A 16,936-nucleotide genomic window follows, 5' to 3' on the forward strand; every position below is an offset into this window, starting at 1 on the left:
TAACATCCCCTTCAAGCCTCCATCCCAGTTCTGGGTTGAGTCAGTTCCTAAATGACTAGGAAACCCACCCTTCCCTTCTTTTTGTTGCTTGGGTGAGGAGCGTAACAACAGAACATGTGACAGGACTATATATTTATAGAGCTGCAGATGATACGAGCTCAGAAAAGATGATTCAAAACAACGAAGAGCAACACTAATAGTAACGTTCCAAACCCAAAACAGGAAAAACGTTGTATTTCCAGTGACAACAGGAAAAACTAGTACTAAACAAAACGTCCTGGATGTGGAACATGGTTTTTATTCTTTTTTCTATTTTTTTCCTTCAATGTTAGAACTATTCTTAGAACACAGCTTGATTTCTGCATATTTTTTGTAAATTCTAGAGAGAAAATGAAATGAAATGAACATTGGGGGTTGGAGATTTTCACTTCTGAAGATGAAATGAGGAGCAGGGGAGGGGGATGTTGGGCAGGAGATAAAAGTTTTTTTAAAAAAAAAAAAAAACGTGGCAAGCCACGTACAGCGGGAAGCTCAAACGGTATGTTTGAGCGGTAACTGTAGCACTGTCCTTTTATCGAAGCGCATGGGTACTTAAGCAAGGAAGGCACTCACTTTAGAGCAGAAGACAGAATTTGAAAGAAACGCGTGAAAGCCATGTTGCAGGACGGGTATCCTCTTCCAAGACCACTCGGCTCGACACGATCCTCCAACATCCTCTGCTTTCTATTGCTGTTCTTCTCGATTATAACCTCTTGCTGTGCTGTCAATCCATCTCATTTTCTGCCCCAGGACCAGGACCAGGACCCCCCTTGCCTCGCCTTTTCACCGACTTTCACATATGTGGTATCCTCTTCTATCAATCTGCACTAATTTTTGCTAATTGCGTATTCATGAGGAAATCGTTGACACAAGACACCAAAAGTCAACCCATCTCTCTCTCTCTCATCGGCATGCAAATGTGTTCTTGATTTCTAGTCTTTTACGCTTATTGCCCCCTGAAATTTGAGATAGATTCGTTTTAATTCCAGTTTGGCCATATTCTTTTTAAGGTTCTATAGAGTTAAGTATTACAACTAGTATGCTTGCCCCTTTCTTATAATTTTGCATGTAAAATCTATACTTTACATGCCATCTATGTGTATTTTGTGCAGAAACTTCCGTTTTGTGTGTAAACAGAGGAACTGCAGGAAGAAAGAAATGACTGTATTGAATGAATAAAAGTTACTCTTCACTTAAATGACTTCATTTGAAAAATGAGGTCCAATAAGTTTTCATTTTGTCAAAGCCCCCGAAATTGTTTGCCAAAAAAGAAAAGGTTGGAGAATGGGAAAACGGGTCGATCTCATAACTGACAAACATGTTAGAGTTGTTTTTATTTTTTTTTAACATTTTAACAAATAAACGATTTTTCAGTTGGAATTGTTGAATCCTACGTCTTCCTTCATGACATCTTCTTGCTTTTTTTACTTTATGAAGACTATATATCTCTAAACAATGTCCTGAAAATGACTTAATTTTCAAAGATGTGTCACTATAGTTTAGAAATTATAACTTACTGAGGAGGTGGGAACTCATGATATCATCTATTGATTTTTCTGTCCTTTCAATTTTTTCATATAAAAAATATCTATTTTTTCTCCCTAACATATGTAAAACAGGCGAAAACCTATAAAAAATTATGGAAAATGTTCTGTCAGAAAGTTCAGGTTCATTCAGATAGCTTTAATATCAGGTAATACGTATTGAATGCTGATACAAAGTACAGATTCTCTATTTTATCACGTTTCTGGGCGTTTATCTTGTGTTTTATGATCAGGACAGTAAGAACAACAGCAAAAGTTCGGAAAAGATTAGTGAAGTTGCATCCCTTAGATGTGCATTTGATTTATTTGATGCCAACTTCTTCAACGGTGAAAAGGTGACCTCGTATAACTTGAAATTCAATTGTTTTGTCGTTGCATTATATATTTCATTCTTCCATGTCGTGGGGTATTAGTTAGCCCTCAGAAAATTATGCAATGTTTCTGTCTGATTTAGATTCGAGAGGTTGCCAACGGTGCCAAAGAGTTTAATATCCCTATAATCAGAGCCAATAGGAAATTAGTTGCTTCTGTTAATGGAGGACTGAATAATCCATCTTCTTTGGTGTTCAATCCCGAGTGGGGCAGCGAAAAACCACAAAGCATAGACAAAAGGTTTAGTTATCCATCTTTTTCTGGCACTAAGAGACCAGAAAGTGAAGAAGATGTTGCCTTCATGAGTGTAAGTTTGTTCATTGTACTGGTGCTTCTCTCTCTCATTAGGTTCCTTTGTTTCTCATCCTCTCCCTTCATCTTAACTCATTTATAATTCTTTGTTTGTACTGTTCATTAGGTTCTTGAATTAGGGGACCTGATTAAAACAAAACAAATTACTTCAGAGGAGCTTACTAATATTTTTTTGCGGAGGTTGAAAAGGTAGTAGTGAGCAGAAAAACGCCCCAATAACATACGTTTTTCATCAACCATTTAAAAACTGTCTGTCTAATATGCATTGTGAAAAATAACAACAGGTACAATCATGTTCTTGAAGCCGTGGTCTCCTATACTGAAGAACTTGCATATAAGCAAGCAAGGGAAGCTGATGCTTTGCTTGCCCGAGGGGTGTATCTGGGTACATCTCTTTTCAATGAGTATGATAATTCTCCAGAGTAGCAGTAAAAAATCCCAGTGTTTTAAAATTTTGGAGTAATTTCGTTGGATATTTCTAAATATAAATGTGGAGGAACAATGCAGTGCCTCTTTTCTAGTTACTTTTAGACCAAAATGCAATAACCATAGATGCTGCTTGTGATATCACAGAGAAGGCAGGATCTTCCAAGGATCTATTGGTTTTTGTTTCTATTTTTATTTTTGGTGAGATGTTCCTATGCTAAAAATGTTGGGTTGTTCTCTTAGGTCCACTCCATGGAATTCCTTATGGATTGAAGGATATAATTTCAGTTCCCAAATATAAAACGACATGGGGTTCAAACACTTTTAAAGATCAAGTTCTTGACATTGAAGCTTGGGTATACAAGAGGTGTAAAGCATGTTTGAGTCTCTGAATTTGTAACCAAGAAGTATGTCATAAATGGTATTTTGCTTGCTAAGCTGGTGACTATGCTCAATATAGGTTGAAGGCTGCTGGGGCAGTTCTTGTTGCAAAGCTTGTTTCTGGATCTCTAGCATATGATGACATCTGGTATGGCGGTAGGACAAGGAACCCATGGAACATTGAGGAGTTTTCAACGGGTTCATCAGCTGGTCCTGCTGCATGCACCTCAGCTGGTATTTTCAAATTTTGAGCTTGTCAACATTTTCCATTTCTTTTATTGTTTTCCTAGGAGTTTTCTTTTTGGGGTCCACTTGGCTCAACAACTCCATATGGTGCTTTCATCGGTACAAGTGGTATGTGTATATTTATAGGAAACTTTCACTTCTATGTCAGTGTTTTCCTCATGACTATTGCTTGAACCCTTGTCATAGATTTTTTTTGAAGGAGGGGAAAAAAGGGAATCAGAAGTTTGCATTGCTTCAACTGAAAATTTACTTGTTTCATCACAGGTATGGTTCCATTTGCAATTGGTTCTGAAACAGCTGGCTCTATCACTTATCCTGCTGCTCGTTGTGGCGTGACGGCATTGCGCCCAACATTCGGCACTGTTGGCCGAACTGGTGTAATGAGCATATCTGAAAGTTTGGTACTACCTCAATCTGTTTTTTGGATTTTTTTTTTCTTGGCATGGCTGCAGCTAATTAAATTTATGTATCATCTGTTTACCAGGACAAGCTTGGCCCATTTTGTAGAAGCACCACAGATTGTACTGTTATTCTGGATGCTATTCGGGGTAGGGATCCAGATGATCCCTCATCAAGAGACAGTCCCCTTGATGACCCATTCTTGGTTGACATCACAAAGCTCACAGTGGGATATCTTGACGATGCTGAGGAGGAGGTTAGTAGTCCTGATTGTTTTACTGTTTGAGGGCTGACACCACATGATACTGACCATACTTCATGTATGCTATTGCGCTGTTTTTTAGAGGGAAAAAAAACTCTTCAAAAGATTGCTCAAATGAATTTGCTTGATATGGATACCAGGTTATTCACATTCTTGCAACAAAGGGTGTTAATATGGTTCCCTTCAAACTGAATTATACGGTTGAGTCTGTCCAAGGTATCCTGAATTTTACAATGGATGTTGATATGTTGGCTCACTTTGATGAGTGGCAGCGCTCAGGGCAGGATGATGATTATGAATCTCATGATCAATGGCCTACTGAGCTACAGCGTGCGCGCATGATTCCAGCAGTAGACTACGTCCAGGTCCGTACCATTTAGAAGAATTGGAGATTATAGTTTTGATATGGCTGTAGTAGTTGAATGAGTTTTATGTTCTTTAGTTCTTATGCTAATCAGTAGTTCAACAATACATTTCAGCTCTCTACCATATTAGTTCAGGTAGCTTTGCAGGTTGCTATCTAATTGCAAAGGATTTGTAGTCTTTAATCCAACAAACTGAATCACCTCATCTACGAATCTCGAATTTTAAATATCCTTCCATGTTTCAGTAGTTTCCTTTTGATGTAAGATTTTCTATCAGAAGTTGTTGGTCTCCTGGCTAATAAGCATCAGGTTTGAGGCAACCAACCTACCGGTAGGCATCATCAGTGGCTTTATATAATTGCATCCGATGGCAAGAGATAATGGTTGTGTTTGAGCACTTTAAATGTGAGTGTGATCAACCACTGCACGATATGTCAGCAACAATTGATAGGTCTTCAGTCTTCCTGCAGGGCTGTCATGGATATATTTAGAACGCATGTCCACTTGAACTACTGACCTTTAACTTACTGAGGTTCTCAAGATGTTGCCCTTGAGATGTTGAGGGAAGAGTAGCTCATCGGTCTTTGCAAGTGTTCAGCTTTTAGTATTGTGAAGGTTTGTAAAAACCACCGTAAATTTCAGGTGGATCACTTCATTTATTTATAGCAGAGTATTTACATATTACACGTGATGAGTTTAAGTTAACAAATATATTGGTAATTACAAAAGGATCCGGTTCATAAAGGATCTTGATCTTGATCTGGTTCTTGAGCTTGATGGGTAACCGTAATACCCCCCCGCAAGCCTAGCGTTTGAGAGTCTCGGACGCGAAGCTTGGAACGAAAGAATGTAAATGCAGAACGACTAAGGCTCTTGGTAAAAATGTCAGCAAGTTGGAGATTGGTAGGTACATATTGAAGTTGAAGTTGTCCGGAGGCCACCAATTCGCGCACAAAATGATAATCGAGCTCAATATGTTTCGAGCGACTGTGAGAGACTGGATTTGCTGCAAGAAAGATGGAGCTTTGATTATCACAAAATATAAGTGGAGAAGAGGAAGATATCACCTTGAGATCACGAAGAAGATGGCCAAGCCACTTGACTTCAGCAGTGGTGCTGGCGAGTGCTCGATATTCTGATTCGCAACTTGAACGAGACACTGTCGGTTGTTTCTTGGAACGCCAAGAGACAAGGTTATCACCAAGGTAAATGGCATAGCCAGAGATAGATCGTCGTGTGTCAGGACAATCGGCCCAGTCAGCATCCGAGTAAGCGAGGATATCACGAGAAGAAGAGGGGGTGAATGAAAGACCATACCGCAGGGTTCCTTTAATGTAGCGTAGTATCCTTTTAACAGCCTGAAAGTGGCAAAGGGAAGGCTTGTGCATGTATTGACTTACGGCAGAGACAGCATGAGTAAGATCAGGCCGAGTGATAGTGAGATATTGAAGAGCACCAACAAGTGACCGGTAGAGTGAAGGATCATCAAAATCAGGACCATCAATGGATAGGTGATGTGCAACTACCATGGGAGTGCTGACGGGCTTACTATCAACAAGTTTGGCACGTTGCAATATTTCATGTGCATATTTGGCCTGACTGAGAAAGAGACCAGAGGAAGACCGATATGCTTCGAGACCCAGAAAATAATTTAATGAGCCCATGTCCTTGGTGGCAAATTCCTTGGAGAGTTTGCTAATAAAAGTATTAAGAAGAAGTGAATTGTTACTGGTCACGACAATATCATCAACATATAATAAAAGATAGATTAAATCAGCACCCTTAGAAAGAACAAACAAAGAAGAGTCAGCCCTACTGCAAGTAAAACCAATAGCAAGAAGAAAAGCACTAAACCGATGAAACCATGCTCGGGGAGCTTGTTTGAGCCCATATAAAGCTCGACGCAACCTGCAGACATGAGAGGGATATTTTGGATCAACGTATCCGAGAGGTTGTTCCATATAAACTTCTTCCTGAAGAATGCCATTTAGAAAAGCGTTTTTCACATCAAGTTGGCGAAGTGGCCAGTGTTTAGACACTGCCAAGGAAAGAACAACACGAACAGTGGAGGCTTTGACAACTGGACTGAAAGTGTCATTGAAATCAAGTCCTGGTTGCTGGGTGTAGCCTTTAGCAACAAGACGGGTTTTGAGACGATCAACGGAGCCATTGGCAAGGTACTTGGTGCGAAAGACCCATTTGGAGCCTACGATATTTGTATGTGGCGGTCGAGGCACTAAGTCTCAAGTGTGATTGTGATGCAAAGCTTGAAGCTCCTCATCCATGGCAGCAATCCATCCAGGGTGCTTGGCAGCAGTCTTGAAGCCTTTGGGCTCGCGCATGGTGAGTAAGGATTTGATGAGATTTGAATTTGGAGCCAGGCATGTATGAAAGGCCCGAGTAGAAGGTTTGAAAATCCCAAATTTGGCTCGTGTTTGCATCGGGTGGGTGCCAAGGATTGGTGCTGGTCCTGGATTAATAGCGGGGCTCGGAGCAGAAGCTAAAGCTGGAGTAGGCAAGGAGGAAGCCAAGGGAGATCCCGGCCCATCCATAGCAGGTACATGCAAAACTGAAGTTGGAACAGAACTACAAGGGGAATCAGTTAAACAAGAGCTACACAAATCCGGAATAGTAATGGGTTGTGAGGGAGAAGAGGTAATTATTTTTGGGGAGTGGGTTGCGGTGGGCTCTAGAAAAGTAGAAATGGAGGTAGTGTTTAAAGGCCCAGATTGAGTGTTATTTTTATTAGGGTAGCCATGGTCGTCAAAAACAGCGTGTCGAGAAATAAAAACTTGATTAGTGAGACGATCAAGACAGCGAAATCCATGATGGGACATGCTATAGCCAAGAAAAACACAAGGACGACTACGGGGGGCTAATTTGTGTGGAGCATAATCACGTAAGTAGGGAAAAACAAGACAACCAAAAGGATGAAAATTAGAGTAAGAAGGGGGCTTACCAAAAAGAACCTCAAAGGGAGAGCGATTATCAAGAAGAGGTGTTGGCAAACAGTTAATAATGAAAGTGGCTGTGCTAAACGCATCAACCCAAAATTTAAGAGGGACATGAGAATGAAAAAGCATAGCAAGACCTGTTTCAGTTATATGTATGTGTTTGCGCTCAGCACGACCATTTTGAGATGGAGTGTAAGGACAAGACATTTGATGACGAATACCCGAGGAAATTAAGTGACCTTGAAATTGATGATTAGTGAATTCAGTTCCCCCATCACTTTGAAAAATTTTGATTTTAGTAGAAAATTGATTTTCAACAAATGTATGAAATTGGAGAAAAATACGAAAAAAAATCAGATTTATGTTTTAGAGGATAGAACCAAGTAAACCGGGAGTAATCGTCAATAAAGATAACATAATATCGAAATCCAATATTTGAAAAAACAGGTGACGGTCCCCACAAATCGTAATGAATAAGATCCAAAACATGAGAAGAACGGTTTTTATTCAGAGAAAAATGAAGTCTTTTACTTTTAGCAAGTTGACAACTAGAGCACACATTAGGATTTGGGAGTAAAGAGGTAACACATAGATGATGATTTTTATTCAAAAGAGAAATAATGCTATAAGAAACATGGCCCAAACGAGCATGCCAATCATCAAAGGATGCGCGCGGACAATTATTAGGAAGAACGGAAATGAAAGATTTATGACCACGTTCAAGAACATAAAGTCCATTTTCACGTCGACTGGTTGCTACCACTCTTTTTGTGTCGCGAGTCTGCACAGTGAATCGATCATTAGTAAAAGTAATAGAGAATGGAAAGTCAGAGGTTAGTTTACTAATGGAGATAAGATTTTTAGTGAGACCTGGCACAACTAAGACATCTTTTAAAAGAAGAGAAGGAGTTGGAGAGAAAGTACCGGTGTGAGAAATGGGAAGAGATGCACCATTACCAAATACAACACAATCCTTACCAAGATAAGTGTTTGCCGTGTCTAATTGAGCAGCATCATGGGTCATATGAGCAGTGGCCCCAGTGTCCGTGTACCAATCGGAATCTTGGACGTAATCTTGACCATCATTAAGAGAGCAAGAAGTGAAAGCTTCAACTAAATTTGCACTAGGAGGCCGAGTGTAACGATCACGGCAAACAGAGGCATAATGGCCTTCACGACGGCATATTTGACAGCGAATGGGACGAGTTCTTTGAGTGTTTCGTCCACCACGTGCACGTCCTCCACGAGAGGAACGGCCCTCTCCACGACCACCCGCATGTGATGCGGGTTTGGAAATGCGAGAAGTAGTAAAAGCAGCAGCAGTGGAGCCTAGAGGAGAAGTTGAGTCCAAAGATCGAACAAAGATCTCATAGCTTTCGGCTTTGGGTACAACATCATCAAATATAGGAAGAGGAGACAGAGATAATTGAGTGGTGGAAAAAATTGAAAAAGATGATCCAAGACCACGTAAATACCAGTGAAGTTTATCAAGATCATCAACTGGACGTCCCATTGCAGCAAGTTGATCACAAACTGCTTTGAAATCACGGGAGAACTCAGGTACGGTTTTGTCATTCTTTTTCATAGTCTGAAGGTCATCCTTTAGTCGAAGTTCGCGGGACTTTGATCTATGGCTGAACGTATTTTCCAGACAAGACCAGACGGCCCGAGATGTGGATAAGCCAACGACAGCAAACATGGCTTCTTCTGTTAAGGTGGAAAGTAACAGACTGAGCACAAGTTGATCAATCTGTTTCCATTCAGTCAACTTCGGGTTTGCAGAAACAGAGTCGCCGAAAACAATGGTAGCAGCGGGCTCGGCGCAGGAACCATCAAGATATCCAAGAAGATTTTGACTTTGTAGCAACGGTAATACTTGACTGCGCCAGAGGAGATAATTTGAGGAAGATAATTTGATGGTGAGCAGATGAACCATGGTGGTGAAGGGCAGAGTGGGGTTGACAGAGGCCATGGGATCGGTTTGGATGTTAATCCGAGAAAAGGCTCTGAGATACCATGTGGAGGTTTGTAAAAACCACCGTAAATTTCAGGTGGATCACTTCATTTATTTATAGCAGAGTATTTACATATTACACGTGATGAGTTTAAGTTAACAAATATATTGGTAATTACAAAAGGATCCGGTTCATAAAGGATCTTGATCTTGATCTGGTTCTTGAGCTTGATGGGTAACCGTAATAAGTATAATAAGGTTGAATGGCAATGCATTGGAGTTGGGGGACTTGTCAGTTGATCATAGCCAGATAGATTTTGCTTGATCTAAGCACGCGGTATATAGTATATACTAGAACTGGACTTATTTTCTTATTTGAGCTATTTTATGTGTTACGCTTTCAATATTTGTCCACAGGCACAAAGAGCACGGGGAAAGTTAACGCGGGAAGTAAAAGAAAGTTTTAAAGTTGATGCATTCATTGGCAATGCAACTGACTGGGAGAAAGTTTGCATGGGAAATCTCGTGGGTATGCCTGTAATTGTTGTTCCTACAGGATTTACCAATATATCAAATCCACCTCACGGTGGCAGCCGACGGAAATCCACTGTGACCACCGGCATCTATGCACCTCCTCATCGTGACCACATTGTAAGCAGGATCCATAATTGTTTTTCTCCTTTAATGATTGATCCATAATTGTGGACAGTCTATTGGGTTCCAGATCTTAAATTTCTGGTAAGCCCTTCAGTTATATTTGAGGAACAATTCTTTCCCCCGGACCACTAGATTGATTGCTCTCATACAATACTTTTTATATCTGGCCATATCTGATGAACTTGGCAACAAGTCAACTGTTAATTCCTAGAAGCAAGGGATGTTTGATCTAATTCGTAGGTACTGGTTTCCATTAGTATGAACGACGACCTAGAACCAAGCTGATTGATGTTTTGATGACCTTGCAGGCTCTAGCTCTGGCAATGGCATACCAATCAGCAACTGATCACCATAAACAACGGCCACCTATCGATGATCTCGGCCCCAATGACTCAATTCCAAATCCACCCGCAGTTATCTACCCCGCCAGGCTATTGCATCATTGAAGGCATCTCACCTGCCTACTCCAGTACTTATGATGATGTTTCTAATAGGAGCCTCGCCATTGGTGTGGTGGTAGATCAAGTTTTTTATCCGTTAAAGGGGTACCACATTGGAGAGAGTGGTAAGGTGTGGGCCTCGGACTGTTTATTTGTATGGCCATAATCATATATAAAGGGACCACAAGATTATGGAGGTAATTAACAAGGATAAGGTGGTCAAATTACCCAAGTTAAGCTTGCTCAACTTTAGAGCAATGTTACCATAAGACGTAGATTTTGTCATCTCAATCACAGGTACCAATGTGCATTTTATGAGACATCAAAGACAGAGTCTAGGGATATGATAAAAGCAACATTTCTCAAATTTTATTGAAAGTGGCGGTAGGGAGATGGATTCATTTTACAGGTTCACATGAGCATGAGCTGCACCAAACGCGTAGAACACAACGTACGAAACAAGTTAATTTACATAGAAAGACAAAAAGTGATTATAACCAGAACAAAGGACGGCGGGACTACAATAATGTCTTACTTTTTGGCACATTTGAGTGGTCACACAGACAGAGAGTAGTTGTCCAGAGCTCTAAGCCCCAACGGTTAAAAATCTCGCATGAATAAGCGGGGAGGAGGCAAACGAAGATCGGATCTTTCACTAAACATAGGCATGGCGTGTGACCAAAACTAAGAAAAGCCGAGCAAATCAAAATCATCTCACGTATATTTTCAGTGCATTTTTGCTAAAATATACACATTCAGAGTCAAAAACCACTTACAAATAACATATTAATTAACGAATATCTCAAAATCCCATATAACCCACCAAAACTACATCAACATTTCCTACCAATAATTACACCACCAACATTTAAGAATGTTTTTAACTGTCTGTGCTCTATCATCATATTTACCATTTTATCATCTTATTTTTATCTTACTATAGCATATTTATCACCATTAAATAATTTTTTATTGAATAATTATTTATCATTCAATGGTGATAAATGTGCTACTAAAATAAAAATAAGATAAGAATATGATGTATAGAATTATTTTTTTTTCTTAATACCAATATCAAAAGGTCGTTGAACTTGGACCGTTCACGTTCCTCCCGCTGCCAACTCGATAGCGATTCCGACTAACTCCACTACCGGAGTCTAAAACCCCCTCCCAGTGCTTTGCCCTCGCCTCCTCCTCCTCCTCCCTCCCTCTCATCATCTGCAATATCCTCTTCGCCTTCTCTCTCGCCCTCTCGCTCCCTCTCTCCTCTATCTCCCTCAGCACCTCCCCCGCTCTTGCATCCTTCGCCAACCCCCTGAACCTCATGCTCCCTTGACTCAGTGCCCACAAAGCCGCCACGCAGTTCTCCCGTGTAGCTTCCGAGTCCACCTCCCCCTTCCGCAGCAATCCCACCAAGCATTCCACCGCATTCGCGTCCAGCATTACCGACTTCCCCTCTGTGCATAGCGCCAGATTGCATAATATCAACAGCACCCGGCTAGCTAAGTTCCCGTCCTTCGTCATTGCCAGCAGGGTCGGTACGGATCCAAGCTTCACGAGCTTGACCCTGTTGCTCTGTATCAGCGTCAGATGGTACAGAGCCAGGGCCGAATCGTTCCGAGTTCGCTCGCTATCGGACCTCAGCGAGTGCATTAAAGGCGCTAAAGCCCCCAACACTCCGATTGCCATCTGGTTATCGTCCTCTATCGCTAAGCTGAAGAGCGCACCGGCCGCGTGCTCCTGCGATTCACTGGCTCCGTCCATCAACGCTTCGATTAGGAGGGGGACGAATCCTGACCTTACGATCTGCACCTTGTTGCGGTTCTCGAGAGAAAGATTCAACAACAAAGCGATGGCGTTGGTTTGTACGGTGGCGTACTTGGATGATATAAGTGATCGGACGGCTGAGAGTAGCCGAGGGGTACAGAGAGGAACCCTGAGATCTTCTCTGGTTCTCGTGAGCTTTCTCAGCGAAATCACCGCTTCTTCTTGTTCGAACACCTCGGTACTCTTCAACTTCGCAAGAAATTGTTCCTCTTCGGGAGTCAGAGACTGAGGGTTTAGGGTTTGAGTTAGGGTTTCGTTCTCGACGATTTCGGAGGAAGGAGAGGAGGACGAGTAGCACGAAGGCCGAGTCGTAAGAGGCAAAGGAGTGGCTGGACTCCCCGCGATTACAACCGATTCCTCCGACGAGCTCGAGTAGAAGTGATTGACTCGGTGACCCAACTCGGTCGCCGCGTGGGAGAAAATCACCGGCGGGTTATCCGCCACGCCCCTCAACAACTCCTGCTCAGAAACCCTAATCTTGAGCCCCGAATACCTATCCGCCGCCATCTCCGACCGGACAAGTTGCTCTACTGTGCGATAAGCCGGTGCGCGAGGGTAATCCGTACCCGAACTCTCGCACCAGTTAAGGATTGTGGATTTGATGGCCAAATTCGATATCACTGTAGTGAAATCTGGTCTGGACCCATCCTCGAGCTTGGGCGAATACCCAAGGTCCCGGCAGACTTGTACGGAGACGCGCTCGAAGGTTTGACCGGAAGAGACGACGACAGGGTCGGACATCAAGGAGCGGGAAACGGGGCAGATGAATTCCTTGTTGGGTTGCTTGGACTCCATCTTAGAGTTAGAGCTGGAGCTGGTGCTGGTGCTGGTGCGATGGAATGAGATTTTCCACCTGTGTTTCCCATTACCGCCCATTTAGAGCTCTCACTTCCTCGATCTCCCGTTTAGTTTGTGCGAAAGAGAGTGTAAAATCTGTGGGTCAGAGGTATATTATAGAGATTGGAGGGTGAAGAACATAGTTACATAGGCTTGTGTGGGTTTGGTGGAGAGAGGGGATGAGAAATTCCGGGTACGAAGCGTGTGGGGTCGAAGTCGAAGGGGATGCATGTTGATGATGCTTGGCGAGGCATGGACCTTTCTGGGTTTGAGGTGCATCGGATTAAGATTAGACCGAGTTGTGGAGCGTGAGAGATTAGACTCTGGTTATGGCTGATGTTTTAGGGTTTAGAATCTTTAGATTACTTCTTCTATTTTCATAGTTTTCTTAAATTTTTATTAAAATATTTTTTGGAATTCGAAAAATTAAATACAGTCCAAAAATCAATTCTATCTTATTTAGGACTTTTTTGAAAACAGATCTCTATCAAAATTTTCATTTCATTATATCTTATCTTTTTTTTAAATATAATTCAAATATAAAATTTTTAAACTAATAATTACAATTTTTTCAAACTAATCATTGAAATTTTTCAAAACTTTCAAACAAAAAATAAAAAATAATTTAATTTTTTTAAATTTCTAAATAAAAATAATATAATAAAATTATATTCTAACAATATTTTAATTTTATAATAGTTTTTATTCAATTTTTTCTCTCTCATTTTTCAAAATTCAAAAGATACTCAACTCAAATTATCTCACTAGTCATTACTATTCACAAACTATCTTAGGAGTCGTTTGCATTCAAAACTTACCTCAATTCATTTAATCTCATCATTACAATTGTCTCAAATTTTCATACAAAATATAATAAACAATTCAATTTTTTCAAATCTCAAAATAATTTTTCTAAATTTTCACACAAAATATAATAAATAATTCAATTTTTATTATACTATTTACAAACCATCTCAACTAATCTCAACCCATTTTAATTCATCTCTGAATCCAAATCATTTAGTAATTTTTATCTCATCTCACCCGCAAACAAGTCCTAATGTTATTTGTTTTTGGGAAATACTTTTTTTTTTAGTTTTTAAATACGAGAGGGATTGATTTTAAATGAAATTAACTTTTTTTAATTTCTTCTAAAATGCATGAACGTTAAAATTAGAATATATAAATATGACCATTAATTAGAAAAGTAGATTAAAATTAAAGAAGTAATATTTTAATAGTATAGAGAAAATAATAGTTAATATAATATGCCAATATGGGTTGCATTCTAAATGGCATATATAAAAATAGAACATGTGATCTCTTTAACTAAAACACCACATTAGCATCAATTATGAGAGTCACTATATAATGACCCTCAGAGATTTAGGTCGTGGTTAGGCAAGGGGACCCTCTCCTTCCCGTCCCTCTACCAAGTGTGGCGGCCGGCAACCAGTTATTTTATAGAAAAGTTGGTATTTTTTTATTTAGAATATAATTTTCTTAATGTTAATTAGTTTATTTGAAATGTTATAATTGTTTTTTTTACAAGTGGCATGCGTCATCGATTGCCATGTTTAAAGATTTACATGAAAACTAAATCTTTATGGAATAAAAAACATAATTAAAAAGTATATGAAGTAATTAAGTCAAGAAAAGTCACATGAAACAATTTAATATCTTACCCTTGTAAAAGTGCAAAATTCAAAAGAACAAATGATCAGTAGTTAACAAAGAAAATAAAAAAAAGGGTATTTATTCTTTTTTTGTTGTAGTTATGTATGCGTGCATGCGCATATCAACTTAAAGTGTGTTTAAAGGTTCAAGTTATCTTTCAGCTGAAAGGTTCATAGGATATCTCCTTGCTTGTGGAATCCAAAGATCATTTCTCTGCTCAGGAAAGTGGGGGAAAAAGAAAAGTAAAAGCTTTATTCCTCTCAAAGTAAATAAATAAATAAATAAAAAGAATCCTTCCTTCCCAATGCAGTGAAGGCACATTTTCTCCTCAAAATATTATAACTTAAAAACATTAATTCATTCATAAAAAAAAATCTCACAGAGTTAAACTCATAAACTTATTTAATTTGACATGATTTATTAGATTATAAAGTTCTTTTTACGATAAAACAGATCGGAGATATTACATCAAATCATCATATCAGTTTATAAATTTACTTTTATGAAATCTTTTATATAGATATAGAACTTTTTTCACTCAAATACCTTTCTAATTGTGTGTATATATATATATATTAAGGGTCCTGTTAAGAAAGATTGCAGGCTTGCAAAGAAAATGGTTTAAAGAATATTTAGAAGAATATTTAGAATCTACATAAAGTGGCTAAAGTGGCAGTGTCCCTTTCAAATACAACATTGCAGTACCCTTCATAATATTAATTGGCATGCAAAAGAAAGCTTGCACAAATTATGATGGGAGGGTTGATTTGAAGTTAGAATCTTTAACCACCGTTCAAAGACAATTCAACACTAAAATTTTGTTTTATTTGGAGAACAAGAAGTTATGTTTCATATCTAAACCTATTGCTTTTTTTAAGTAACATATCTCAAATTTATTTTATACATTTAAACATATATATATCAACCTATTCCATACATTTAAATATATCTTACTGAAACTCACAAAATATTATTATTCATGTATCAACTCAAATAATCTGAGATCACCTCAACGCTCAAACACAATCTAAACGATAAATATTTGTTTATAAGTACCGAACAATTTGAGATAACATATTAATTCCCTTCACTTCTCTCATCTCTTACGCTTTCTCTAAATAAAAGTTCTAATCATCATCTCTACATATCACACATGAAACATAATTTTTTAATTTTTTTCTTTTATTAAATATTTAGTGTATGGATGATGAATAAAATAATTCAATTAATTTAAGAAGAATAAAATAAAATTAAAATAAAAATAAATTTGGTGTGTAAGAATGATGATCAATAGCAAAACCCTTCTCTAAAACCATTTGATCTTTTTCCTTGGCTAAAAAACAAAAAAGAGGCCCCTTCCTCTACTCCTCTATCTCCCATGATGTGTGTGTATATATATTGTATTTTTTCTCCTATTGGACAGACCAATAGTCCTGCAATTTGGGAAGTAGACATGCCCCATTAGCCCCCCGACCACCACTTTGTAGGTCGACATCCTCATATTTATTCCACCGTTGTAGGCGCATGATCCCCATGAGTTGTTGCTTTCTTATTGTGTTCTGCCCATTTGCAATCAAAGTCCACGTAGTGGATAATGTGGCTTCACGGAGAGAAAAAGGTAAGTGATATTGGATGTTACATAAATATTATAGGAAAACTATTTATTTATAGTTAGTTAATTTTTATTAAAATAAGTATATTTTCATCACAAATAATCATTCTAATCGTAAATAATATTTTTTTTTAGTGAAATGATGTTTTAATACTCCTATTAAATATTAAAGGAAAATAAGAAAATAGGAATAAATTCTCAAGACTTATAACGATTGGTAACTGCTAAGAACTCCAGTCACATTCTTACCTAACTTATTAAAAATATACAAGTAGACGTGGTGCTTTCAAGCAACAGTTTTGATTATGATAGGAGTATAGAAATCCAAATCACGGCTACTGAGTCAACATTTTGACTGACTGAGGCTACGTTTGGATTTGGACAGTCGTTTTAGGAATTGGGCCTGGGCCAAGTTAAGAATCAGGATAATAGGCCCACTATACGTATTCTTGGCACTAATTGTCCACCTACTAGTATGGCCATGCAAAGCTTATGCCAATGTTTGGCAACATGACGCACAATTTATCGACAAACTTTTAAATTAGGTTTTGGATTAATTTAGTACTTAATTAATAGATTTTATGTATGTATTTTTAGACATGTAAAAATTTGAACCTCATAGCCATTTTAAA

At 38.9% G+C, this 16,936-nt stretch overlaps 2 protein-coding genes across 8 annotated transcripts; one reads left to right on the forward strand and one right to left on the reverse strand.

Moving 5' to 3' along the window:
- The first annotated feature begins 609 nt into the window (after positions 1–609).
- On the forward strand, positions 610–10,622 carry LOC108999206 (putative amidase AmiD). 7 transcript variants are annotated; one of them, XR_001997457.2, is made up of 13 exons: positions 611–843; positions 1,659–1,732; positions 1,822–1,918; positions 2,038–2,262; positions 2,374–2,456; positions 2,552–2,652; positions 2,937–3,060; positions 3,154–3,308; positions 3,585–3,721; positions 3,805–3,975; positions 4,122–4,346; positions 4,817–4,961; positions 9,325–9,665. XR_001997457.2 is itself a non-coding variant. In XM_018976024.2 (13 exons), exons 1-13 carry the CDS (start codon positions 655–657, stop codon positions 10,355–10,357), a joined length of 1,953 nt encoding a protein of 650 aa, XP_018831569.1. In that variant the 5' UTR covers positions 612–654; the 3' UTR covers positions 10,358–10,622. The 7 variants fall into 7 exon arrangements, 6 of the variants coding, with proteins under 6 accessions (XP_018831573.1, XP_018831571.1, XP_018831569.1 ...); XM_018976024.2 differs by lacking the exons at positions 4,817–4,961; positions 9,325–9,665 and adding exons at positions 9,672–9,905; positions 10,220–10,622 and having other exon boundaries at positions 612–843; XM_018976028.2 differs by lacking the exons at positions 4,817–4,961; positions 9,325–9,665 and adding an exon at positions 4,624–4,805 and having other exon boundaries at positions 610–843.
- Positions 10,623–11,051: 429 nt separating this feature from the next.
- On the reverse strand, positions 11,052–13,371 carry LOC108999207 (U-box domain-containing protein 38-like). Its single transcript, XM_018976029.2, has one exon. It carries the CDS (start codon positions 13,052–13,054, stop codon positions 11,426–11,428), a length of 1,629 nt encoding a protein of 542 aa, XP_018831574.1. The 5' UTR covers positions 13,055–13,371; the 3' UTR covers positions 11,052–11,425.
- Between the last annotated feature and the right edge of the window lie 3,565 nt (positions 13,372–16,936).

This window comes from Juglans regia, chromosome 2, assembly GCF_001411555.2.
Source record: "Juglans regia cultivar Chandler chromosome 2, Walnut 2.0, whole genome shotgun sequence".
Taxonomy (NCBI): domain Eukaryota; kingdom Viridiplantae; phylum Streptophyta; class Magnoliopsida; order Fagales; family Juglandaceae; genus Juglans; species Juglans regia.

Excerpts from the sequence above, each read along its gene's own strand:
- LOC108999207 (XM_018976029.2), bottom strand. The coding sequence starts at position 13,054 with ATGGGCGGTAATGGGAAACACAGGTGGAAAATCTCATTCCATCGCACC.
- LOC108999206 (XM_018976024.2), top strand. The coding sequence starts at position 655 with ATGTTGCAGGACGGGTATCCTCTTCCAAGACCACTCGGCTCGACACGA. Across the intron at positions 1,919-2,037 it reads ACTTCTTCAACGGTGAAAAG|ATTCGAGAGGTTGCCAACGG; the intron begins GTGACCTCGTAT and ends TGTCTGATTTAG. Across the intron at positions 3,309-3,584 it reads TGCTGCATGCACCTCAGCTG|GTATGGTTCCATTTGCAATT; the intron begins GTATTTTCAAAT and ends GTTTCATCACAG.